Here is a 27563-nt window from a genome sequence, read left to right as displayed (position 1 = left end):
CAGCCCGGCAACTGTGATACCAGGCTGGAGAGAGACTGCACAGGCTCCCAGTCTGCCTGGGAGCACCCTGTTTGGGCGCTCCATGCCAATCCTGACGCTGCTTTGGGCAGCATCAGGATTGGCCGTAGGGCAGGCTGGGAGCCTCGGTCTGAGTCCAGCCAGCAAGGAAAAGGATTGCAGCGCCGGACCACGTGGAACAGGTAAAGTGTGTGTTTTTTTTTAAATTAAATTACATTTTAGCGCCCCCTGCGCCTCCTCTCCGCCCCGCCACTTTTGCGGACCGCGAGTCGCTACTGCTAATACACAACACCCATAGCTACTAAGGTTGCAGATTGCTATGTGTGACATTTTCATATTTTTTGTGTAATTATAAGTGACATTACAACAACTGTGAGTGACACTTTCTCGCGAGCAAAATCAAGTGATAAAGATGAGGGAACCATATAAATATCAGAAATTACACCCATTTGAGAAATGAGAACCTCTAAGAAGATCTTAAAACTGCTGCAAAGCACCAGAAATGAACGGGCACTAACCTAGTATCCTTGTAACCTCAGGTGCACTCTGCTCGCCTGCACTTTCTCTTCTTTCCTCTGAGGAGGGAGAAGTTCCTGGGCATTTGCACATCATTATTTGATTAATGATCTATGGGGAGGAGGCATGGGGGGGGGTCACTTCTAGAGAACAGATCTTCCTTGCCTGTCCCCATTTACCCGAGGACCATTGCTTGCACACAGAGCCCAGGACTGCGATTCTGAGAAGGACTGGTTCGCTTGACTGGGAAGGAAATGAGTTTCTATGTTAGTTGGATAGTATTTTCTTGTAATATATTAAGAATCCTATACCTCTGTGGTACACCAGCGCCACCTTGTGACCTTTGATAAACAGTACTGAGAGTTTAGCTTGCAAAGTGAGTAAATGGAACTACACAATTTTACCGCATTTCAGGAAATGGTTCTTTTGTGTGACAATCTCAGGCATTGCAGTAATGCGGGGAATTGGGTGAAAATGCGTTATTCTAATGCGAGATACAAGGCACTTGGCAGGGCTGAACACTGGGCCTGCGTCTCACTCCCATGTGATTTGGTCCAACGCTCAGTGGCGTAACAAAGGCCCCCACACCCCCCATAGTGTGGGGGACAAGCTCCAGGTGCCGCCCTCAGCGCATCACCCCGGCCTGAGAGCTCCTGAGTGAGTTTGGAGTGGGGTCCCTAACATGGTTTTGCGGGGGGGGGGGGCTCAAGATTCATTACGCCACTGCCAACGCTACATGTTGTAACACATTGAAACAGCCCTGCCAAGCACCCCAGTTTAGGTGTTAGACTAATGTATTTTAATGTGATGGTCCGCATTACAGCATTAAAATGTGTTAATCACGCATTATCAGCGCCTTGACCGCCTGCACGTTTGTGACGGAGAAACAGGCTGTGACCGCGACCATCGGAGGAGGAAGGTGGTTTATTTAATAACAGGTTTAACTGGTAGTGAGGCCAAATTCCTTGTGTATCTAGTAGTTTTTATGCAACAATAAAAATGTCAAGGTAACTCTGGCGAAAATGGACTGCTGAAGCGAGATCAGCGTTTTGACACGTAACAGTTTTCATTCACCATAATGTAGCGCAGAGGGTTAATATCCTTTCCTCCTTATATCTCCGTTTCCCACCTCTTCATGGCTTGATTTTGCTCGCAAGAAAGTGTCACTCGTAGTCATTGAAATGTCCCTCAAAATTACACTGACATTGTGAAGATGCCACACGTAAGCAGTCTGAATGAAAAGTTGGCAGCTATGTTAAAACCAACCCTGCTGGCTTTGCCAATGCTTGTTTGTATGCCTTCTTTCCAGTATTTAGTTCAGGTTGGGGTAAAATGTTACCTTAATTTTCTAAGTTACAAAAACAACGAGGTTTCTTTTCTGTCAAATACCTACACATTAATCACGTGAGGCGTTTGGACAGGGATCGTAAAAAAAACACACACACATTATTCGTTCTTTGAACTTCCTTTTGTTACAGTGTCATGTGACTGTCAAAGATCGCCACTTCCTGGTTTCAGCGACTTTATGGTACGGCTAGTGGAAGATGGCTGGCTATCTATGTTTCTTCATTTTCATGTCGTCTGTTTTGCCATTTACAGGTAACACTTTTCTGTTCAGTAATGTTTATCAATGTAAAAATATTTTGAAAAGCCACATTAGTCGAATTGTTGCATAAATTGGCTGCTTGTAAATACCCGTCCCCCCGGGTCACTGGCGGGTTTTCAAATCTTTTTCTCATTTCAGTTCACACTAAGAGTTTTTTGTTTGTTTTTTTACCTCGGAAAAGGCTCGGAAACCTTCTAGGAAGTTTGTTGGAGTTAGGCGAGACAGCTAATTATTAGGGCGAGCCGAGCCAGGAGTCAGGATTGACTCCAGAAGCAGTAGCCCGGGCTGAGCCAGAAAATGATTTGCCATGTAAATGGTGCAACATACGTCACGTAAACACAGACTAAAAAAGATTCGAATTTAAAAAATCAATTTTTTAGAAGTGATAATTTCGTAAGTGAACTTGTAAATATTCACAACCCCTCCCAAGAGCGGCTCATCGAGTTCCGGATTTTGCTTTCCATTCTGGGATTTGTAGTCCTGTGTATCACATTATAAACTCAGGATTACTGTTATCAAAACGAAAACGCAATAATCTAGACTGGTTGAACTACTCACACTGGAAACTTGAGAGCTTTTTTTTTCTTCTCATAGGATGGCCAACTTTATATTCGCGCAGGACATTTGCAGAGGGTGCTGTCAGAAGTTTATCTGAGGTTAGGTCTTTGAATCGCTGAGGGCATTTTATGTTTTTATTTCAGAAAGCTCTTCTCCGAATCAGAGTCTAGTCTCTTTCAGGTGTGACTACCGTATCTGAGTTCCAATCCCAATGCCACCTTGTGGAGTGACTATAAACAAACAGGGTAACTTGATTATTGAAATTGGGATTGAATAGTATTGTGTCCCACAGACCGCCACTGTAAATGCTACCCATCCGGGATACTGCTCGTGTAACCACTGACTGCCACAGATGCAGAGAAACAACATCACAATCTCCTGCCTTTATCCACTCATCTGAAATATTGGGAGCGCTTAGAAACCCAAGTAGTACAAGTAGTGAGCACTATAAAGAACCGTGACAGAACCTTCAACGCATAGAGCAGTGCACCACTCTCATCCTTCGATATGGTCTAGTGGGTATGCTTTCACTCTGAAACTGCAAGACTTAACATCCGTACATGCCAACCTTCTTGATTCAGGTGGGAGACTACCGATTTCAAGGCTAGTCTACTGCCTCCTGATTCCTGCATGCACAAACCCGATTCTTCGCAGGGCTTCAGCCGACAGGGACTGGCCTTGTGTGACTTGGTATATGCACTGGCAGTAACCCATTCCAGCAGGCCAGAGGACACCAGTTTTGTCACCCTCTCTCTGCAATACCTCTTCCTCCGTGCTTTGCACAGGTAAGGAAAAACATATTTGCATTTCTGTTATCCGATCATGCAGAAAAATACTTGCAACTACCGTACATGCCAATAATCCTGATTCAGTCCTCAATAGAAGTCAGTGGGAGAAATACAGTCTCCCGATTATTTTATTTTTTTAAATCTCCTACATTTCTCTTTCCAAATGTTGGCATATCTGAACATCTAAGACCTTCTTAACAAAATATGCTGATTATAAAAACGGTATTACAAATGTATGCAGGGCTTCTAGAATAGTGTCACATCTTGGGTACACCAGACCATGAGCGTCTCCATTTAGAACCACCTCCACTCCCGTTGTGGTGCAATAGGCAATTTGGAAAAAATTGTGGACCAAAGAGAAGGTGTTTTTAAATACTGGCCTGCTCAGCAACAAATTTGTGTGTTTTTGGGCACTCACATTTTTAGGTCCCAACTACAGAGAGCTTTAGCTATGTTTTGGGAAACAAATTGTTTACAATATATACTATACTTTGAGTTCTGGGTTAGCCTCTCGTTCTTGATAGAATAGCTTTGTTATCAATATCAGGTATCTGCTTTTGAATCAACAGCTTCTTCCACATTCTGGTTCTGCCCAGGGGCACTTCAGTCAGGCAGTGTTCTGACTGGATGAGTGTAGCTTTCTTCTGCAAACTTGATCTAACACTTTTTATCTTGTCTATAGATTGCTTTAGTTGTTGGGTGAGAGCTCTTATTACATATAACACAAAGCATACACATACATACTCTCTCCCTTACGTGCTACTGGGCTGCTCCTTTCCCTTGCACAGCACTTGCAACAAGCACTTTTACAGCTTTCAGTCTTTTCTTATACCCGTCCTAAGGGGGTAGTTTCAGAGGGGTGTGGCACCCTCCAAATAAATGCATTCTTAGTTTAGTAGTTTGGTCTAGGGGCCATGCTTCGGATCTGCTGTGATGGTGTTGGATTTCACATTGTTCCAATTTCACTAAGAGGTTTACACATGCTCATTTCTTTTGGATTTGGAACTTAAATATGTATAGTGACAGGTTACCAAAAAAGTAGTAAATCTTCACCCATACAAATACCACTTGAATGGGTGCAAATGTACTGCTTTTTAGAATTAACAAACATTGACAGTAGTATGCTTGGAGATATGTGTCAATTTGAGATTTCCAGGCATTGTACTGGCAATCAAATATCCAAAAGGTAATGGTACAAATGCTTGCCGCTAGTTTAACAACTGGGAAGTGCTTGGCATAGCATTACAGCCTATTGTGCTTCGCTCAATGTGTGACTCCAGACAGAGGCCCATCTAGTGCGAATCAGTATTGCCCCAGCTTTTAAGGGAACAGGTCATCCCAAACCTTGGTCATCTCACCACTTCACCCTGTGGGCCACCGCTTTTTAAATTTGGAAATTTGAGATTTACAGCTGCTGAATCTCATTGACTAAGCTACGACCCCGGTGCTTTCACTGGACTGCTCCATTTTATTTCCACAGAACTGACAGTTTACTTTTATATCCCCTGCTCCCTGCCCCCACCCAGTTCCACGCTCGGCAGGCCTTTTGTTTCCCTTCCACAGCTCTTTACAGTGGTCGCCGTCTCCATCAAAAGCTCCAGCGCAACATGACAATTATATTGACACTCATCTCATAAATATAAAACTTTGTGGAAATCGGTACACCATTTCTGCTGTGACAGCCACCCCAGCTTCAGCCTTGCTACTTATTCTGGTATGATTTGTTAGCTAATACGATTTTACCATCAGTAAAATTGATCACAACAGGTCCATCATCTGCAAGATTTTTGTTAGGACGCAGTGTCTACTTATTAGTGATATGTGGTGGCCTGTCTTTGGAGAAACAGCGCTGGCTAGGCTAAAGTAAACCGAAAGCTGACTGCATCCTCAATGCCTATTAGGCTTCAGTCGCTGAAGGCTGGAAGACTATCTGAGTTGTTGACAGAACACCTACCATTTGCAGTGCTGGAAAACTACTTAATCTGCTATAAAAAGTACATCGTGTGCAAAAAATGATGTAGTTAAATATAAAATGAAAGGTAGGAATCTATTGGGATATACCACAACACCTAATTAAAAGTCCCAAAAAGGAAGAAAATGCTCCAGTTAAAGTGGTTTATCGTCTAAAATTGCTGCACTATATAACAGTAATTCACATGTGTGTGTGCTGTTAGCAGTGAGCAGTCCAAACTCATTAATGGTTCCATGCAGCAATGCAGCAGTATTGTGCCTTATTAAAAAGTACTTCAACTAATGTATTTTCGTACGAGTACAGTATATTTTTGTAGTGTTGGAGTTTATGCCCATTGTATCCATAATAACTTGAACACTTTGCTTTACCACTATGATAGCGATCAAGTAGAATTATGTAATGCACCTGTACAGTGCTGTCCCTCTCAATTTGTATCCATGCCTTGTTATCTAACAAAGGCTATGCACATGCAAAATTATGTTTTTCTAAATGAATATGATTTCTTTTATTATCCATTCACTTTGTGCACGTTTCCATGTTCAGCTGCTTTCTTTAAAATTATTGTTTTGGGGATACTGTATGAATATGCTTTTCTTTCTGTTCTAAATGTACATTATTTGTTCCAGTTGTACTTTGTTAGGTTAAAATGCACTTTTCAAGCATCCCATGGTTAAAATGAATTTACTTAGGTTTTTAGGTCTGGTGTTAGCGAATAACTTTTCATTTGACTAAAATATACATAATAGTCTTACTTACAGGGGCTTGCAGCCACCTTTCTTCACCCATTGGTCTATTGTCATGTCATTCCCAGTTTGCCCACTACAGCATGGGGCAGTGGGTCAGCCTACTTAAGCCTCTGGTTAACGTCACTTTGAGCAACTGCATTTTGCTCTTTCATGGGGTGCACATCCACACACAAGGAGTTCTGCATAGTTCCTGTGTTGCCTGATGTGATTGCAGGATGCATTTGGAGTGAGCACAGGGCACATTCTAATTTTATCAATTCCTGTCTCCTTCCAGTGATGTGATCAATTTATTTTGAAGTAGACTGCTGCTAATTCAGAGCCTACCATATTGTGTTCCTGGACTCAATTACATCAATGGCTTTTTTTATAAACTTTGCCCAGGAAGAGAACCAAACCTTATGGTGTTTAATTGCAGCACACTTGTATCCATTTTATTTAAACATAGATGGGGTGTAATTTGGATTTTAGTATCCAATATTTTATTCTATGAACCCTCCTTACCTTCTTTCTTTCCTTTTTCCATCTATTTTGCCTTCTTTCCTTTTGTTCCTTCTTTTGTCCCCTTTTCTTCCCTGCATTCTTTCCTTTCTTTCTATTTTCTTTCTTTGCCTTCTTTCTATTTTCTTTTCTATTTTCTCTTCTTTATTCCTTCTTTCTTTTTTGTCTACTTTCCTCCTTTTCATTCTTTGCTTCTTTTTTCCTTGCCTTCTTTCCTTCTTTTTTGCCTTTATTCGATTTTCTTGTATTCTGTCCTTTCCTTTTCTTTTTTGTATCTTTATTCCTTGTATTTATTTTTCCTTTTCTTTCTTTTTTCCTTCTTTTTACCTTCTTTTCTTCGTACTTTTTTTGCCTACTTGCCTCCTTTCTTTTAATCTTCTGTCCCTTGTGCTGACTGATAACTCAGTGCATACAGTACGAACGGTAAATCAATGTCTGGTCCAATACTTTCTTTTATAAGAAAAATAAGTATTTTATTTTAACTCTACACAATCAAAGGGATAACAACATTCATGAGCAATAACACAATCCCCTTGAAGTTGACGTTATAGTAGTTGTCATGTATATCATGTTCCACACTCTTTCAACGGTCGGGGTTACTCCCCATGCATTCATGGCTGCATCCAGGAAATGCCTACTAGACTACAGTACTCAAGAGTTTCCCTCTGAAGCTTAACAATTTAGTCATATCTATGGTGCCGCAGCAGCTTCAGCAGCAAATCCCTGGGGCCCCAGAGGCCCAGTTCAAGTCTTACCTGTTCCTGCAGCAGTGAAGCATTCAGCATTGCAGTGTGTACCGTGAGCGAGGGCATTCATAAGTTCTGATCCTGCTTGGAGTAGTTAGGCTGGTTGTGTTATACACCTCAAACAGGGAGTCCTCATGGTAGGGCTCTCCACTGGACTTCTCTTCCTCACACTGTACACTGGTCTTGGCAAGCAGGCAGGTACTGGTGCTCCACTCACCCCTAATCCAGGTCACAGGCTGAAGTCTTGCGAGCCCACGATTCTCCCACAGCATCCACTGGCTGCTTGGCAGATAACACATTTTTGGGGTTTCAACCTCTCCTTCTCGTACTCTATTTCCAGACACGAAATGTGATTTTGGATCTGAGTCTTTGAAGTTTGATGTTTGGGTTCTTCTTTTTTGTGTATGCTTCTCTTTTCCTCTTTGTTAACGCCATGTGTTGTGCCATTAGAAAGACACACACATTCAGTCTGCGTGCACTGTACAGTACTGTAGCTTTTCAGCATTGTACCAGGGTGTGCTTTTTTCAAACGCATACATTGCCAGCACACACACAGACCCTTCATGTATTTTACCTCACTCAAGCACAAATGCATCCAACACATGCAACTTTAGCACGTCTCGGAACACTACCTAACCTTCAATATCCTTCTCTGCTGCGATGGATAATAGATTTAGCGTGTATTGGGTGGCTAAGGGGGCGCGCACTCGTGGCTGGAATGGCTCATTGCTGCTGGTTCTGGCTCCGGTGTCGCCAATTAGTGGCTATGCATGTGATTGGAGGCGGAAAGTAGTAGTGAGGCTTGAGTGTTTGCCCTGTGTGTTATTTAACACACTCAAGCTAGTGAGCAAGCCTGTTGACAGTGCGAAGGGGTGTTCGAGCCCTGTCATTAATAGCAATCCGCGCATTGAATAGAGCTCGGGGGGAATGAAGGGGCATGGTTGTGCTGTGCATGTTTATTCTATGTATACCCCAATTCAAGGGGGCTTATCGTCCTTTTTGGCCTCCAGTTTAGCTATCAATGTTTCCAAGGCGACGCACCCTGTATGTTGTTGGCCTTCTCGCGCCAGTTTCTTTAGCACCTGGTATTCTGTGCGGGCCCAGCGTAGTGTGAGGGTATGCCAGGAATCCTGATCAGGTGCCCTGGGCGCTTTCCAGTGCATTGCAATCAGTCTTTTACACATCAAATAGGCTAGGTCCACAAATTTGTGCAGGTGTCTTTGTTTTTTAGGTCTTAACCTCAGCCCCAGCAGGCAGGACTTAGAGTCCACTGCCAATGCAAGGCCCGTCATTTCCGTAACCCACTGTACCACCTCCATCCATGCTTTTTGTATGTTAGAGAACTCCCAGACCATATGATAGAAGTGTGCTGATGGCGCTTTACATCTGGGACATGTGGGCTCCGTGTCGGGGAACATTCGCTTTATTCTGGCTGGGGACAAATACGTTTGGTGTGTGTAGTTGAACTGGGTGTACCGAAATCTGGGGTTCCTTGACACACCACGGGCATGGTACAGAGCTTTCAGCCATTCTACTTGTGGGATCGGGACGGAGAGCACGGTGTTCCACCTCTCCCTAGCCCCCTCCAAATACGGCTAAGGGGGCTTATTGAGGATTTTGTACAGACTCGACGTTACTTTTGTTTGAGCATCATGTTGTAATATGTGGTGTAGTATAGGAGAGGACTCTGGTTCAAGGGCACCTGCCCCCCAAGTTTTTTTTATCGCCTGGCTTATGGCGTGGTATGCCAGGAATTGACCGGGGTTCACTTCGGTGAGAGCGCGAATGGCTTCGAATGACATTAGCTTGTCATCTTCAAAGCAGTTGCCCACTGTCAGTACACCTGCCTCTGTCCACGCATTCGGTGAGTGTGTGCCAGCCTCAGTCCAACCCGGGTGGTGGTCCAGTGGGATATACGGGGAATAGGGGAGCGTATTGCTACCCCTATGAACATATCTCACCCAGCGTGCCTGTGCCACTGCTAGCAGTGGGTTAACGGTCTCACCTTTGGAGTGCTTGGTTGACAGCCACGACAGTGGAGGAGTCCCTTTTAACCAGGGCTCCAGCCGCATGGGCTCTGCCAGTGTCGGCCTGTGGATCCAATTCTGAGACCACTGTAGCTGTGCTGCTGCGTAATAGCGTTCAAAGTTGGGGGCTCCCAGGCCTCCCGCGTCCACTGGGCGTTGCAGAGTGGTCAGTGCCACTCGCGCTCTGCTCCCGCCCCATATGAGTTGCAGCAGCGCTGTATTTAAATTACCAAAAAAGCTTTTGGGGACGGTAATCGGCAAGGCCGTGAAATAATATAACAGCCTGGGCAATATTAGCATGTTCGCGATCGCCACCTTCCCTGGGGGTGATAACAGTAGCTTGTTCCAGAATCGCAGCAAGCCTTTTATGGAGGCCAGCACTTTCCCCAAGTTTCCATCTCTGAGATCCTCTGTGTTATGATATATATTTACCCCGAGGTATTTGAACGTATCAAAGCACCATTTCAGGCGCCCCGGCGGGGGGGCCTCCTGTCTTTCAGGTGTCCACCTTGCCAGTGGGAACGCACACGACGTTTCCCAGTTAACTACTAGACCTGATAAATCTCCAAACTCATCCAGTAGGGACATTACCGAGGGTGTCGCTGCGTTGCCTTTCCGAATGTATATTAAAGCATCGTCTGCATATAACGAGATTGCATGATGGAGTCCGTTCCTGATTATACCTCAATCATGTTCCATGGAGCGCACCCTTGCCGCTAATGGCTCCATTGCTATAGCGAATAATAGCGGGGAGAGGAGGCAGCCCTGTCTTGTGCCCCTGGAGGTGGGAAAGCTATCGGAAATCACTCCACCCGTCTTCACCCTGGCTTTTGGGTCCGAGTACAGTGTCCGGACCCAGCGAATGTAATTAGGGCCTATGCCCATTCGTTGCATTGTGACCAGTAGAAAGTCCCACTCTAACGTATCAAACGCCTTTTCAATGTCCAGCGATAACACCGTATCGTCATATGCATCTAGAGGAGTGTCACCCATTATGCTCAGTAATCTACAGATATTCAAGAAGGTGTTCCGCTTTGGTATGAAACCATTTTGGTCGTCATGTATAAGAGTGTGTATAATAGGAGCTAATCTGTTTGCCAATATTTTGCAATCTAAGTTTAAGAGCGATAATGGTCTGTAAGATTTGACATCTGTGGGGTCACGGCCCTGTTTGGGGAGCACTACTATCATGGCTTCTCTCTGGGATAGGGGCAGGCATTTATTGGTCCACGCTTCTTCGAACACCTTTAGCAGGTGTGGCTTCAGGTGAGACGAGTATGTGGTGTAATTCTCCAGGAGGAGGCCATCTATACCAGGCGCTTTGTTCCTGGGCATCTGCGCAAGGGCTATATCTATTTCTCCCGCTGTCATGGGAGCTTCGGGGGATTCCCTGTCAGCATGAGATAACCGCGGCAAGAGAGCGCCCTCGAGAAAGGACTCTAGTTGCTGTGGGGTACATGAGGTGCGTTTGGTATATAAATTTGCGTAATATTCTCTGAACACTGCGTTTATCCCGGCTTGTGTGGTGGCCATGACATGTGCGTCGACGCGTACAGCCCCGATGGGGGATTGCTGTCTATCCTCCCGCAACAGCCATGCCAGCATTCTACCCGACCTGTCCCCTTCTGTTTGCAGTTGCGTTAGGTGATAATTATAATCTTGACAGCGGAGCCTGTTGTCTGCTGCATTGTATTTTGAGCACGCTTCTTTTAGTACTGTGTGGGGGATTTCCCTACGCGCTACTGCTATTTCTGCTGCTGTGAGCTCCTTTTCTAGTTTGTCGATTTCCGTCTGCAGGGTGTGTCTTACTCCCCACGAAGACGATATGCATTGCCCACGGACTACCGCTTTGTGAGCATCCCATCTATCACCCGTGAGTTTGCAGTTAATGCATTTGTTTCCCAGTATTGACTTATTGTGGATTTCAGTGTTTCAGCAAATGCCTGGTCTTGCAGAGCTTCCATTTGCAGTCGCCACGTAGGAATCGCCTGGCGTGTCTTACCCCAGTTCAGTGTTACTCTCGGTGGTGCATGGTCTGATAATATCTTCGCTAGGTACTCTGATCCTCTAACCAATGGTCCTATGTCCTGTGTTCCCCCATATTATATCTATTCTAGTGTGGGTCTTATGTGGGACTGAATAGAATGAGTATTCCCTCTGTTGCGGATGGCTCATGCGCCATATATCGTATAGCCTCATGTCGCCAGCCCGTGACTGCAAGGGACCTTGGGTGTTTCCCTTTGCTATCGGGTGCGCTTTAACATAGGATCTGTCTAGTGTTGCCGTTGGCGTGCTATTGAAATCCCCTCCCAGAGTGCCGAAGCCGATGGGTTTGACAATAATAATGGCGTGAGGGTGTCCAGGAAGCCCACGATGCCGCTGTTTGGGGCGTATATGCCGTTTACAGCCAGCTGTCTGCCATCTAGTTGGCCTTCCACTACCACGTATCTGCCTCCCTGGTCTATTTTGTGTGCTGTTTGGAGAAATGGGACACCGCCTGCAATCCAGACCAGTACTCCCCTCGCGAAAGCTGAATATGTAGTGCCTAGCAGTTGACCACCCCATTTCGCACGTAGCTCCGCAAGTCTGCTTCCAGCATGTGCGTCTCCTGTAAGATAGCGATGTGTACCCCCAGTCGCCTAAGGCGTGCGTGCACTCTGGATCGTTTGCTCGGCGCTCCCAAACCCCTCACATTCCAAGTTACTATAACATACTGATTTATGCTACTTATCGCATGGGTCGCCATATGGATTTATGAGATATGTCTGTGCATGAGTGCCCGTGCTTTAGCCTGATCTTCCTGGCCTCCGCCCCTCCAGCCAAGCCGTTTCTTATGGGAGCCATTCGCATCAGTGTTCCCTGTGTTTTGAGTGAATCCGGCGCGTGCGTTTTAACTAGTTTACTAACCTCCCCAAATGGATCCCCTTCACTACGAACAAACTGTATAAAACTACTTAACGCAAAACTAAGTGAGAGAACTTGTATCCGATTGGATTTCCGAGGTGGTGTTATCTTGTCAACCAGATTGGGCTCTTTTGAGGGGCTCACATCTTTCCGCAGACTTGGTCTGCCAATACCTTTGGGCGCCCCCCGGGTGTAAGTCCGCCCACCTCCGCCCCCGTCCAACCCGCCGCTCCCCCCAAGCATATTTCAGCAGTTAGATGAGTTTGTACAAAAGATATTCGTAGCTGGGGGTGTGCATTCCCCAGCCCCGTCGCCGCCGCGGGGCTCCCAGCTCCACTTGGGCCCAGCCACCGCCAGCGGGGAGGTGGGGCAGTTGTGTGTGATTAAAGTTCATCCGCAGATCTGGGGGTGACCTTTGGCCCAACAGCTCTCCCATGATTGTAGAGTCGGAGCTGGCCGCGTCAGAGTCCGTGCCCATTTCAGGAGTCACCCTAGCAGTCACGAAGTTCCCTTGCGTAAATAAGGGAGTCTCTTTCAGCACTCTTGCTCTCTCCTCTGCTGCCTGTTGGTCATTAGGTTGCCCCCTGACGCGCTTCCTGGACCGCTTCCTTGAGGCAAATGTTGGTCCTTCCTCACCACTTTCCGCGCTCTCCCGAGGGCGGGCGAGGCCCTTAGCGTGCAGCCATGTCCAGGCGTCCTCAGGAGAGGTAAATATGTGGGTGCGGTCCTCCAATACTACTCTCAGTTTCGCAGGGAACAGCAAAGCGTATTTAATATTGTGTTCACGCAAACGCTGCTGGATTTTAATATAGGAGTTGCGTTGATTTTGCACTTCCTGAGTGAAGTCCGGATATGCATTGATGATCGAGTCCTCATATTTGTATGGGCCTTTATTGTGAAACTGTTGCAAGATTGCGTCCCGGTCCCTGTAGTTCAAGAATCTGGCAATCAATGGTCTAGGTGGTTGGCCCGGGGCTGGAGGCCTGCCCGGGATTCTGTACGCCCGTTCCACGGAGAAGAACTTTGATGGGGCTCCATTTATCACTTCCTTGATTAGCCATTGTTCCAGGGATATTTCCGATTCTGATTTCCGCAGGTTTTCCGGAAACCCCAGGAAGCGAACATTGTTGCGACGCGCCCTGCTCTCTGATTCCTCCGATCTTCTCTGGAGCGCTTTCAGCTCCGAATCTAGGCGCTGGATTTGTTTTTGATTATCTTGTGCCAAGGGAGTTAGTTCGGAGAGCCCTTCTTCGGCCGATTTCACTCTCTCCAACAGTTTGCGATGGTCCACTCGTAGGAGGTTCAGGTCCTGTGAGACTGTATCTATCCTGTTTTCCAGCGAGGATTTAGTGTCCATGATCGCCTGGAGAACTTTCTCGAATTGTGCGGAGTGTGTCATGAGAGTGTTTTCTAGTGTCCGTAGGAACGGGTTTGTCTGCTGATCACCGGGTGTCGCTCCCAAAGTATTACGGTCTGAGTTCTTAGCTGCCTTGGACCTGCCCGCCATTGTGTCTGCTTGGCGAGTGTCTTGTAGGGTGCAGCTGCGCACGTCTTGGCGTTATTCACACGGTGAATTGTCCTTTTTGTCGTTTGAGCTTGTCGCGTTGCGTGTTCCCTGGCCCTCCAAGTTCAGTGTTGACTGGCCTAAGGCTGGATGGGGCTATTCAGAGCTGTTGAGTGGTTAGTTCGTGTAATAATTTGCTCTCGGGCTGGCGCGGGGGCCGTCAGCCCGCCCGTCAGATTCAGCGTTGGGTCTTTCTGGAATTACGTGAAGCGTTTCTTGGAGGATTTGAGTCACGAGTCCGCTGATTTGGGCTGCCGGGCACCCCAGGGGCAGCTCCAATGCCAAGCAGCAGCTATGCAGCCGGTAGTGAGGGTGTATCAGGAAGCGGAGAGAGGGGAGCTCAGCAGTTCAGTTAGAAAATAAGGCATCTGCCCTCCAGGGGGGTTCGCATCCACTCCAATAGCTGCCAACCGAGGCACAGGGGGCAGAGAGCAGACAATGTTCCAAAGCTAGGCAGCGGGCTCGCAGCACCACGTTCGCAGGGCGGGCCCAACCGTTCCCCCCCCCCCCCAGCGGCTCGCCGGAATAAAGTCAGTGGGGCCCACGCCCTGTGGGCCGCAGGTGGAGCGCCACCATTGCGGGGGGGAGAGGCCCTCGGACGCGGCCTGCCTTCATTTTGGGGGCCACACGGGCGCCAGCACTCCGCGGCAGGGAAATAGCCGGGTGGGGGACGGGAAAGTTCTGGCGGTACCCCTGCACGGGAGCTGAGCCGCCCATGGCTGGCCCCCCCCTCACCTCGGTTGCGTGCACATCTGGGAGCAGCTTCCAACAGGCTCCACTGCGGGCCGCAACTCGCTGCTCCTCTCCCTTTTTTATTTTTTTATTTCCTTGAATGGGCGGTCCAGGGCCCCAGTCCTGAGGCCCAGTCTTCGCCCCTCGCGGGCGCCTCGGTCCCCCGTCAGGCCACAGGGCGCCGCCCCCGTGTTGCGGCCCCACTCGGTGAGTGATCCGGGCCTCGGCTCCCGCCGCCTCGAGCACCGTCTGTGCCTACTTCAAGCCACCCCCGCAGCGTCTATGGCAGCCAATAGGAGGGGCGAAGGCACTCCCGGACACGGCTCCCAGCCGGGCCGGCCTCCCGTCCTCCTCAATAGAAGCGAGCGTCGCCAGAGGGGCGCGGTCGGGTCCCCCGGCACGGAGCCGCCCCGTACATTACGGTTAGGACCAGCGCCGCACCCAGCGATTTCCGGCCTCACGAGTGGGCTCCGATGTGACCGCACCGCTCCGGTCGGCCCGAAGCCCCCCCCAGGGCACGCTCGATCATCCAGGGCAGGCCACGTCCCCCAGTGTATCATTGAAGTTACGGGGAGCGCCCTGCAGGATATTTCCAGCGAGTCCGGGACGAAGCGCGCGATTCAAGCGTCCATCCCGGCCGCCATTTTGGCTCCTCCCCCAAAATGCATCCAACACATGCTTCCATAGCGCACACACTAAACAGCTCTACATGTAATATATTCCCCACAGACATACGAGCACTCAGCACATGAACTAAACACACATGTACTACACAGTACTGCTATATTCTTGTACTGTTGCTTTCCAGGCACAAATAAATCCAGCGCAGTTACTACTCCTGTGCTACGCATACTTCACTTCTACCTGATGTAAGCAAAGGGGTAAGTTAAGAACACAGCAGCAGAACATTTAAAGAAAAAAAGTGAATGAGCCTGTAGACCTCACTCCAGTGACACAAGGTAAAAAAGACCTGGTCATTACTACTGATTACTACAAGGTATGCTGCCACCACCCGAACAATAGTTTTGCAAATACCATATGTAAGGAAATTAGTTCTGCCCATCAAATCTGCCCAGCTTTTTGACTATCTGATTTTTGATCTTTTTACTGTGGGTGAACATCACAACCTGTGACTCAACCACAGTACACTCATAGAAAATGGACTGCACATGTTTACCGCCAGCATCCACCTTTAAGAAAAGGCTGCTGCGATGCAGCAATAGTAATGGACACTTAGCTGGTTACATGTGGGCACACGGGTAAGGGCTGCATGTGGGTGACTTCTGTTGTATGCTGCCCTGTAACTGCTCAAAGGTAGCCTGGGGCAGAGGGGACTCTGCAGGAGTGGGTATTGACCTGGGGCAGGCCCCATAATATTAGTGTACAATCATAGGAAAAGTCTGTTGTTTACTGTCTTGTCTGCAGTGACACTCTGTACTACACCTATGAGGAAGGTTGCCTTAGAGTGCAGCTTTGCTTCCCTTTGGCCTACAGAGAGCAGTGAAATAATGAATTGGGGTGTAACCTGTGTGGGAAAATAAATTCTCCAAGTTCCAAAAAGATATATGTACAGCTTTTGGGTCATCCAGCAAATTCTCTGACTCCGCTCAGGATCAGATCCCAGGCCCTTTGTCACCCTGCTGTGCCAAGTGAATCACATTTCTCTCCAGCAGCAGGACAAAGTCCTCCCCATTTTAAGGGAGCAATTAACAGTGCTTCACTGAGCTCTCTCCTTAGAAGGAAAGGGTGGGGAGGGAAATGCTCTACATTAATCAGTCAATTGTCACACTACACCATGGATGGGCATGCCCAGGTCCACGGAACAAAGGAGGGAGCCCATACCTCTGGAGTTAACACAGGAGAGGGCTCCCTTTGAAGATTTGGTGAAAAAGGCCCTGGCAATAATGTCAGTGAGGGGTGAAGGTGAGGCCCTCAGAGCAGATGTGGCAATTGACTCCTAGGTAAAGCCATTTTGAAATGTCCCAGAAACAGTTGGGACAAGGCAGGGATGTGATGTGGCACGCCAGGATGGACTAGAGATGCTATGCTTCTGGAACCCACCACCTCCACTTAAAAGATCCTGCGCAAGTGGGGGTGAGCTCTCTCTCTTGGTTGTGATTTTCTGCTGGACCCTGGGACTGGAGGCAACAGCCATGGACAACTTGAAAGAATAACCGGCAATACCATCTGGATTAAGGACTCTACCATCAGTAGACACCAGGACCAGTGGGGCTCTTCCCAGGACCAGGGAAGCCAGTCCCTGTGCACCCACTGAGGATTTGTTGGGGGAAAAGGAAGAGCGAAGCCTAGAGTAAACAAAGAGCAAAGGCTGGCACAGTGAGCCAGTGGAGCCAGCCCTTGCAGAGTTTGCCACCTTAGAGGACAGGAGACCTACGTAATGTGCTCCAGGTAGTTAGGGCTCACCACCTGGAACACAAAGAGCCCAAATGCAGGCAGGACTGCCTAACAGGCCCGAGATACATGCAGGAGAGTGATTTTGACCTTTGACACCCCCAGCAATCACCGAGAGTATGGAACTCTGTTCCCTGGCTACTAACCCCTCCCCCCCACCCGGCGTGGGCCAGGGCTGCGGGGTTGGTGCAAAGATCATCCCTTTATTTTTACCCAAGGAGGAGGTTCCCATCTCCCCGTTGGCTGATGCTTACAATTTCCCTGAGGTGGGGTGTGCATGGAGCCCCCCTCCCTGTATTCTTGGTTATCTCATGCCGTTTATGTCACAAGGGACAACAGGACTCCATCTCTGGCCTCCCTAACTAAGGGGGAGTGGTGTCACACCTCTACCAATGCTGGTGGCCCTGTCCCTGCTCCCTGTGTAGGTGGAGCGGGGCAGCCACCGCAGAAGACAGCACCCTGCCCGCAGAGATGGAATCTGCCAGCTTCCTCAGGCAAAGGGAAAAGTGTTGCTCATTTGGGGAGCCAGCCGGGGGCACCCAGGGTGGGCTCCCTGAGCTGTCCTCCAGCAAAGGAGACACAGGGACGCTCAAGTGGGGCAGGGCACCCTTGACCGGGAGGCAACTTAAATGCACTGCGTGAGGCTTCACCAAACACAGCAGCATTTCTGCTGATTGTGGTGGCCCCAGGATGACAGGGTCACCACCAACTATACTAAAGGAGTGCAGGGGAGCTCCAGGGGTGGCACAGCCTCCCCCAAAAGACTTCATGACAGTGCTGACCCTAAGCTAGAAGGGTCACCAAAAGGATAACTAATCTAGAATCTCTTTCACGTTTTTAAGCATTTCTAAGGCTGGAACATGTGCTCTACAGCACCCTCTGGGGGCTAAGGTTATGGCTACAGTTATGGCCTGAAGGTGGTTAAAGAATTGTATATGTAGCACAACACCCTCTTGGGATGTAGTTGTATGGTACCATATTTGTGAACAAAATATGATGTCCTCTAGGTGCTTGATTGTTGACATTGATTATTGATGAAAAGGTATATGCTTTATTAACATTAATAAGTGAATTTATATGTGATTATTAGGTCGAGCATTTGAGACCTCTTGCATATACTTTAGTATATACTTCTATACTTCTTTGTGGGGTCTCTGCTTTTTTCACTGGTTTGTTTCAGTGTCCTTAAAAAATCATTGCTTGCTAGTGGTCAATCCTTGCTCTTTGTCCCACCTTTTCCACAGTTGTACACTCTCCTGGAGCATGGGCCTTATACTTATACCCTTCCACTTGTGCCTATGGAGCATGTGCTTAGGATTACTTTTTTCTTAGGCTAATAGCATTTGACCAGAGCGCTGGATGTTTCAGTGGCTCCAGTCTGTTTCTGTTAAAAGGGATCTAGTATATTCCTTTTTTTCATCTGCAGTCATGTGTGACTTTGTTTATTCCATTCCTTACTCTCTCTCGCGCATTTTCTGTTCTTGCATTGCAAATGCTTGTTACTTTTCTCTGTCTCTGTGAGCTCACAGCGGCTCTTTGAACCGGCCGCTTATGTCAACTATTTTACTTTTTATTTTCAGTTTGTGTGGCAAGAAAACGCTAATAGCTCTAACTCGAGGGAATGCGAGACTCATTGCAGTTCAAATGCTTGTTTAACATTGTTGTTAATCTGGTGCAGAGAGGATTCCATTTAATCTCCGGGACATCTGATGGCTGATAAGAGCCCTGTTGACCTGGAAGGTTGACTTCTCAAGATTGTTTTTCCGATGCCGTTCAGTGATAGATGGAGGAGGATTCCTGGTAGCTTTTGTTCAAGTCCCCTGGCATTCGGTCTTTTTATCTACTAATTATTAACCAAGTGTTCCTCTGCCGGCTTTCTGTGTTTTTTTGGCTGCTGACAGAGATGTGTGTAAACCAGCTTGTTGCTGCTCGAATTTGAGCCGGCCGGAGATTAATTTTGGCTCAGGGCTCTGTGGTCATTTATTTTTATTTTTTATTTTTTTTAAGTTACGGGAGTGTCCGTCTACAAATGTTTACTTCAGATCGTATGATAGTCACTATGCACTGTAGAGTTAAATAACAAGAAAGGTCCCTCTAACAAGATGTTATTCCTGAACTGGGAATGCAAAATGTATACTGGTAACTTGTGGCATCATTGTTTTGGGTGATATGAAAAACTTTCAGCCACATTTACGCTAACACTTTTATAGAACTAAAGGAGCTGGTTGCAAAGGGCAGGACGTATGGCGAAAAGGCTAGAGCTGCAAACTTTGGAACTGCAGAACCAGGTCCCAGGTTCAAGTCTTGGCATCAGCTAAGCATTCTGTGTTTCTGAGAAAGTCACTTAATATTCCTGTGTCAACTAAATAGGAAAACTAACCTTGTCTAATGTAGTCTGGTGCCCATATAAAACGTTCTAATGCCCTTGGGCAATGTTTGCGGTATATGAGCCTGCCAAAAAAAATCTGTATATTCTGACAGTCACTGCCACCCCAGATAAATATCTTTAATAAATTTGCATTGTTACAGCCACGCAAGACATGCTTTGACATTCTTCCAACGTTCTCAGATGGGTTCTCATCCAGTTTTATGCATGTGCTCTTTTTTGCACTCCAGCGTGTCCTAGTGACCTCGAAGGAGTTGATCACCCTACTGCACACCCCAGTCATATTTTATTAACCACCAACTAGTGCGTAGTACTCTGAAGTGAGCCAGGGTTTAGGAGATACCAGTACGAATGTACGTGAGTGCCTTGTCACTGATGCCAGTCGTTGTTCAACATTTCATACTTATCCATAGCATTTGTTGCATGACTTATTCATGGTAACCTTAATGGGCCTGTATGGAAGTCCACTACAAATTCCAATTAAAAAAAAAAAAAAAACCTGCAAATTTAGCTTGGGGCCAAAAATGCACCCAACTTCATTGACTAGCATGAAAATGGATGTCTCAGATAGACACAATTGTTAACCAGAGTTGTGTACTGTAAACCTTCCCTGTCCGTAACAGTTTGCATATGAGTATATAAAAGTTTGTGATCGTGGAAGAGGTTTCAGCAAATTGAGAGCAGAGCTTGTGAAACCTTTGCCACATGGAAGGGCAATTTACACGGTGTTTTGTTTCTCAGAAGCATAGCATAACTTGTGCTCTGTCTGGTTCGCAAATTTAGGCCAGTTGTCTATTTGGCTTGATGATGGTACCAGCTTCCTCCACCTCCTGAAGAAATTATTTTCCAGGCATAGATCATGTAGCAAATAGAAGACGCTTGATGTTTATTGTAGAGTATAAGAAACACATTTTCTGCATGATGTAATCTCAAAGCAGTTTCTTTTGTGTAACTGCTATATTTCGGAATTGGGGTCCCTACTCATAAACTTGCATCATGGACAGTAGTTTGAGTAGCTTGGTATCTTGTAGGCTTGCAGAAGTTTAAGCAGTATGCTAACCTGAGTAGCCCCAGTCAACTTTCATTTTCTCAGTATTTTATGTTGAGTGGTTTATAAAACATGTGTGTGTATGTATATATTGCATACTGGATAATTATGTGAAATGGTGAATAATTGCCATCAAGGGCATCTCGTGACATAAACTGTCATTGTGTCTGCTTCCCATTAGTCTTGTCTCCCACAGCAGCAGATCCCCACCCCCGCTCTTTGAAGGTGTCCGTCTCTTCACCAACCGTTCTAGCTACACTCTCCATTCTGCAGGACTCCCACACTGCTGAAGGCTCCTTGCACAATAACCCCATACCTCTCTTCCCCTCCTCTACATGCAAGAGCCTCCTCTCTCTTTTCTCCACTCCATGAAGCAGCCCTCCATGTCTGTACTCTGTTTTAATTAGTATAACGCAAATACTTATTTGCTTTCTCATTTAAAACCTCACACACTAAAAATATATTGCTTACTTTCTCACTCTCAACAACATAGACACACCATTTCTTACTTTTTCTCTCAATCATAATTAAAAACAAGTAGCAAAATGTTGCCCACAACTACTCTGGTTTTGTTAATTAAAATGTATTGACTCAAACTTAAAGTCCTTCTCTCTCATACTCTCTCACCACTGTCTGTTGCTCTCACACACTGTTCCCACCTCTCTCAAAAAGCTAAAATCAAAACTTCAAACACACTTTCATTCCTATAAAATTTTCAAACGTAACATCACTAAAACACACACGCTATTCCTCTTCTTAAAGTTGCACGCACATAAACAGTATTACTTTATATGTCTGTAACATACCCTACACTTTTTCACACTTTCACACACTTTCACACAAGCAATCTACTCCTCTCTTAAAATCATTCACCAATTGATACACAAACTATCACTATCTGTCTTCCTATCTGTTCTCTGCAAATCTCACATCCACATACCCAAATCAACTAAACCCAACACAAATGAACCGCACACAATTCCACAACTAACAATTCCAAAACAATATGCCTAATTCCACTACACAATACAAACATCCACAACACTCCAAACCAAAGACATAAACAAAATACATTGTAATTTACAACACCAATAGCTCTAACACTCACAAATGTGAGACCTATTGGCATAGCCAATGCTTGTTTTTGATTTGTGTATTTTCTCGTAAAATTATGATATTTTGATGTGATCTGTTGAACTTGTACCAAGTTAAATTACTTACCCTATGTGTTTGTTAGTTTTGACCCAGTTACGCAGTGTCATCACAAGTTCTTTTCATCAGCCTTATGTATGTTTGTAAATGACTGCACAGTATTGGGTAGTGTGTGTAATAAAGGTACTTTCCATTTTCAAAAGAAAAGGCACAGATTGGACAATCACTTTTTGAGTATTTTTATTGCATTCCATCAAATGGTGATTAATAACCCACACTGCATCTATTGATTAGGCTTTGAACTGCACTGGTCCGCTACCCTGAGAGAGTCAAGCCCTACAATGGGGTGGTTGGTTCCCAGGGGAGGACAAATGTCGATCCATTATTTTTGCAGGTCACACAACTAATGGCCTGTTTCCTTACACTGTGACAAAACAAGAATTGCCTGAAGGCTGCCAACGTCGGACCTATTTGCTTTCCCAATCCATTAAAGCAAATGTACAGTCTATGACTATTTCTGTGTTCCATGTTTTACAGATAGTTAATGAAGTGGATTTCGTTCAAGCTTCTTAATGTAATTCTTATTTCATGTTCACTAAATAGAAATGTAAGTTAGGGGACTTGCAAAAGCAGGGATGTGGAATTCCTATAGCCCGCACCCAGGCATATTGTTTGGTGTCAAGGACAATAGGTGTTCATGTTTATTTTGTCCTTCTAACAAGTAGGCCCAACCCCCTGCAGTTCAAACCTTTTGGCTGCCAGTTAACAGTACCACATTATGGAGCAGGGAAGGGAACTGTTTGCAGATGAGGTAATATTTGTTTGCATATGATAATGCTGTTCGAACTTGTATTTATGTTCAATATTGCAAAGCCTTTAATATTAGGGTGAGTGCTCTAAATAAGTGCTGTAAGCGCGTACTGCACAACTGACAGTGCTTTCAGTACAAAAGTGTACATGTTTGCAATGTTTCCAGAATGTTTTCTGATTAGATGCAAATATTTGCAAAAACTTAAAAGCAAGATTAATGATTGTAGGAAGTTGGCTCTGTATGTACTATTTCAAAGAAAGAAATAGCATGCACAGAGTCCAAGGGTTCCCCTTAGAGGTAAGATAGTGGCAAAAAGAGATAATTCTAATGCTCTATTTTGTGGTAGTCTGGTCGAGCAGTAGGCTTATCAGAGGGTAGTGTTAAGCATTTGTTGTACGCACACAGGCAATAAAGGAGGAACACACACTCAAAGATAATTCCAGGCCAATAGGTTTTTGTATAGAAAAATATATTTTCTTAGTTTATTTTAAGAACCACAGGTTCAAGATTTACAAACAATACTTTAAATGAAAGGTACTTCACTTAGGAACTTTGAATTATCAAAATAGCATATACAATTTTCACACAAATGGCATATAGCTATTTTAAAACTAGACAGTGCAATTTTCAACAGTTCCTGGGGGAGGTAAGTGTTTGTTAGTTTTGCAGGTAAGTAAACCACCTACGGGGTTCAAAGTTGGGTCCAAGGTAGCCCACCGTTGGGGGTTCAGGGCAACCCCAAAGTTACCACACCAGCAGCTCTGGGCCGGTCAGGTGCAGAGGTCAAAGTGGTGCCCAAAACGCATAGGCTTCAATGGAGAAGGGGGTGCCCCGGTTCCAGTCTGCCAGCAGGTAAGTGCCCGCGTCTTCGGAGGGCAGACCAGGTGGGTTTTGTAGGGCACCGGGGGGGACACACAAGTCAGCACAAAAAGTACACCCTCAGCGGCACGGGGTCGGCCGGGTGCAGTGTGCAAACAGGCGTTGGGTTCGCAATGTAATCCAATAGGAGACTAAGGGGTCTCTTCAGCGATGCAGGCAAGGGGGGGGCTCCTCGGGGTAGCCACCACCTGGGCAAGGGAGAGGGCCACCTGGGGGTTGCTCCTGCACTGGAGGTCGGATCCTTCAGGTCCTGGGTGCTGCGGGTGCAGTGTCCTTACCAGGCGTCCAGTCTTTGAAGCAGGCGGTCGCGGTCAGGGGGAGCCTCGGGATTCCCTCTGCAGGCGTCGCTGTGGGGGCTCAGGGGGGTCAACTCTGGCTACTCACGGGCTCGTAGTCGCCGGGGAGTCCTCCCTGTAGTGTTTGTTCTCCACAAGTCGAGCCGGGGGCGTCGGGTGCAGAGTGCAAAGTCTCACGTTTCTGGTGGGAAACGTGTGTTGCTTCAAAGTTGCTTCTTTGTTGCAAAGTTGCAGTCTTTGTGGAGCAGAGCCGCTGTCCTCAGGAGTTCTTGGTCCTTCTAGATGCAGGGTAGTCCTCTGATGCTTCAGAGGTCGCTGGACCCTGTGGAACGCGTCGCTGGAGCAGTGTCCTTAGAAGTGGGGAGACAGGCCGGTAGAGCTGGGGCCAAAGCAGTTGGTGTCTCCGTCTTCTCTGCAGGTTTTTTCAGCTCAGCAGTCCTTCTTCGTCTTAGGTTGCAGGAATCTATCTTGCTGTGTTCTGGGAGCCCCTAAATACTTGATTTAGGAGCCCCTAAATACTCGATTTAGGGGTGTTTTTAGGTCTGGGGGGTTAGTAGCCAATGGCTACTAGCCCTGAGGGTGGCTACTCCCTCTTTGTGCCTCCTCTCTGAGGGGAGGAGGGCACATTCCTATCCCTATTGGGGGAATCCTCCATCTGCAAGATGGAGGATTTCTAAAAGTCAGAGTCACCTCAGCTCAGGACACCTTAGGGGCTGTCCTGACTGGCCAGTGACTCCTCCTTGTTTTTCTCATTAACTCCTCCGGCCTTGCCGCCAAAAGTGGGGCCGTGGCCGGAGAGGGCGGGCAACTCCACTAGCTGGAGTGCCCTGGGGTACTGTAACAAAGGGGGCGAGCCTTTGAGGCTCACCGCCAAACCTCCTGTAGTACCAAGTGAAGCCAAGGAATGCCCTGACTTGAGTCTGGGTTTTTGGAGCTGCCCAGTCCAGAATAGTCTGGATCTTAGGCTGGAGTGGCTGATCTTGGCCTCCACCTACAAGGTGTCCCAAGTAAAACCACAGTTCCCTGCCCTATCTGGCATTTGGATGCCTTGATAGAGAGGCCTGCTGCTTGCAGAGCCTTCAAAACCTTCTTCAGGTAGACCAGGTGATCCTGCCAGCTGGAGCTAAAGACAGCAATATTGTCAAGATAAGCTGCACTAAAGGACTCCAAGCCAGCAAGGACTTGATTCACCAACCTTTGGAAGGTGGCAGGGGCATTCTTTAAACCAAAAGGCATAAACTGATAATGCCCATCAGGTGTGGAGAATGCTGTCTTTTCTTTTGCTCCTGGTGCCATTTTGATTTGCCAGTACCCTGCTGTCAATTCAAAGGTACTTAAGTATCTGGCAGCACCTAGGTTGTCTATCAATTCATCTGCCCCTGGAATGGGATGGGCATCTGTCTTGGTGACAGAATTAAGTCCTCTGTAATCCACACAAAACCTCATCTCTCTCTTTCCATCTTTGGTGTGAGGTTTGGGGACTAAGACCACTGGGCTAGCCCAGGGGCTGTCAGAGTGCTCAATGACTCCCAATTCCAGCATCTTGTGGACTTTGATGCTTTCCTTAACTTGGTCAGACTGTCTGAAGATTTTGTTTTTGACAGGCATGCTGTCTCCTGTGTCCACATCATGGGTACACAGGTGTGTCTGACCAGGGGTTAGGGAAAAGAGCTCAGCAAACTGTTGCAGGACTTTCCTACAGTCAGATTGCTGTTGGCCAGAGAGGGTGTCTGAATAGATCACTCCATCAACTGAGTCATCTTTTGGGTCTGTGGAGAGGAGATCAGGGAGAGGTTCACTCTCATCTTCCTTGTCCTCATCTGTTACCATCAACAGATTCACATCTGCCCTGTCATGGAAGAGTTTGAGGCGGTGTACTGCCATTTGATAAAGTTTGTTTTGACCAATGACTTTGTGTTTCACCACTGCGCATATTAGTTGCTCAATGTTCACCAGTAGCACATGGTATGTTTTGTTCAGTTGAGCCGCCTATGGGCTTTGACATGGCATTAGCCATTACTTTCTGTATTCAGTTTAGCCGCCTATGGGCTTTGACATTGCATTAGTCATTACATTCTGTATTCTGCCTATTGGCTTTGACATGGCATTAGCCATTACTTTCTGTATTCAGTTGAGCCGCCTATGGGCTTTGACATTGCATTAGCCATTACATTCTGTATTCTGCCTATTGGCTTTGACATGCTGTATCCAGTCTAGCCGCCTATTGGCTTTGACATTGCATTCCTATTGGCTTTGACATGATGTATTCAGTTTAGCTGCCTATTGACTTTGACATGCTATTAGATATTCTGCCTATTGGCTTTGACATGATATCATATATTACATTTTGTATTCAGCTCCGCTGCCTATTGGCTTTGACATGATATCATATATTACATTTTGTATTCAGCTCAGCTGCCTATGGGCTTTGACATGATATAAGACATTGCATTTTGTATTCAGCTCAGCTGCCTATTGGCTTTGATATGACACTAGACATTGCATTTGATATTTAGGTTAGCTGCCTATTGCCTTTAACATGACATTGCATTTGATATTTAGGTTAGCTGCCCATTGCCTTTAACGTGGAGTTAGACATTGCAGTTGAGAATCCAAGCTGTATTTTTCCAAGCTGTGTTTTTGCACCAGATGAACCAAGATGTTTTGCTCTCACAGTAGACTAGACATGATAAGAGAGGGTACATGGGTGTTGTTTTTTCTTCGCTTGAGCTTGGGAACAGGAGTAGTCTTGGAGACCTGGCCAGTCTCCAAAAGGCTTGCTCAGTTTCCCAGGTCGGAGAGGAGGGGGCACACCTTTGTAATGAATGTAACAGGCTGCAGAGGGTCAGATTCGAATCTGCCGGACCTCGTGCTGGAGCTTGGCGCCAGCTGCCAGCAATCCCGTGTGGGTAGATGAATCTCTCTTTCTCGCGGCTGACAGGGGTCATCAGCTTGCAGACCTTAGAAAGATGAAGCTGTAGATAATTCCCACACGGTGAAGTATTTGTTTTGCTTTCCATTCAATATCTTATAAATATAACCTGCTGTGTATATTGCAAACTGATATATTTTGTTTGATTAACGCGGACTTGAAAGCTACTAATTCGTCATTCATAAAATATTGTGGTTGGGGAAGAATTAACAACAATAAAAGTCTTCTTTGACCTCACAAGTGCATTTCTAGTGTGTTATGTTAGTGCTTAGAAACTAGATAAGAGGAAAGCACTACAGGCGGTTCACATGGATCACCCTTTTGGGGGTCCTGCTAGTGCCTAGGTCTACCAGGTAGGTGACCTGACTCTTCTTCTCTAGCACTGGGTAAGGGCCACTCCATCTGTCCTGAAGTGCCCTGGGAGCCACAGGCTCCAGAACCCAGACTTTCTGCCCTGGCTGAAACTCACCCATAGCAGCCTTTTGGTCATACCAAAACTTCTGGAGTTGTTGGCTGGCCTCAAGGTTTTTACTTGCCTTTTCCATATACTCTGCCATCCTTGAACGTAGGCCTAGTACATAATCCACTATATCTTGTTTAGGCTCATGAAGAGGTCTCTCCCAGCCTTCTTTCACAAGAGCTAGTGGTCCCCTTACAGGATGGCCAAACAGAAGTTCAAAGGGGGAAAACCCTACTCTCTTCTGAAGCACCTCTCTGTAGGCGAAAAGCAGACATGGCAAGAGGACATCCCATCTCCTTTTGAGTTTTTCAGGGAGCCCCATGATCATGCCTTTCAATGTCTTGTTAAATCTTTCTACAAGTCCATTGGTTTGTGGATGGTATGGTGTGGTGAATTTGTAAGTCACCCCACACTCATTCCACATATGTTTCAGGTATGCTGACATAAAGTTGGTACCTCTGTCAGACACCACCTCCTTAGGAAATCCTACTCTGGTAAAAATACCAATGAGT

General features: G+C 46.6%; 1 protein-coding gene across 1 annotated transcript in view; it reads left to right on the top strand.

The window, feature by feature from the left end:
- The first annotated feature begins 2008 nt into the window (after positions 1 to 2008).
- Positions 2009 to 27563, top strand: part of SIAE (sialic acid acetylesterase) — a 1017559-nt gene continuing 992004 nt past the window's right edge. Inside the window, exon 1 of the mRNA XM_069224521.1 lies at positions 2009 to 2133. Coding sequence (XP_069080622.1) covers positions 2079 to 2133 — 55 coding nt within the window. The 5' untranslated portion in view covers positions 2009 to 2078. The remainder of the gene's footprint in view (positions 2134 to 27563) is intronic.

Source organism: Pleurodeles waltl, chromosome 3_1 (genome assembly GCF_031143425.1).
Source record: "Pleurodeles waltl isolate 20211129_DDA chromosome 3_1, aPleWal1.hap1.20221129, whole genome shotgun sequence".
Taxonomy (NCBI): Eukaryota; Metazoa; Chordata; class Amphibia; order Caudata; family Salamandridae; genus Pleurodeles; species Pleurodeles waltl.
This window is presented reverse-complemented; position numbering and strand designations above follow the sequence as displayed.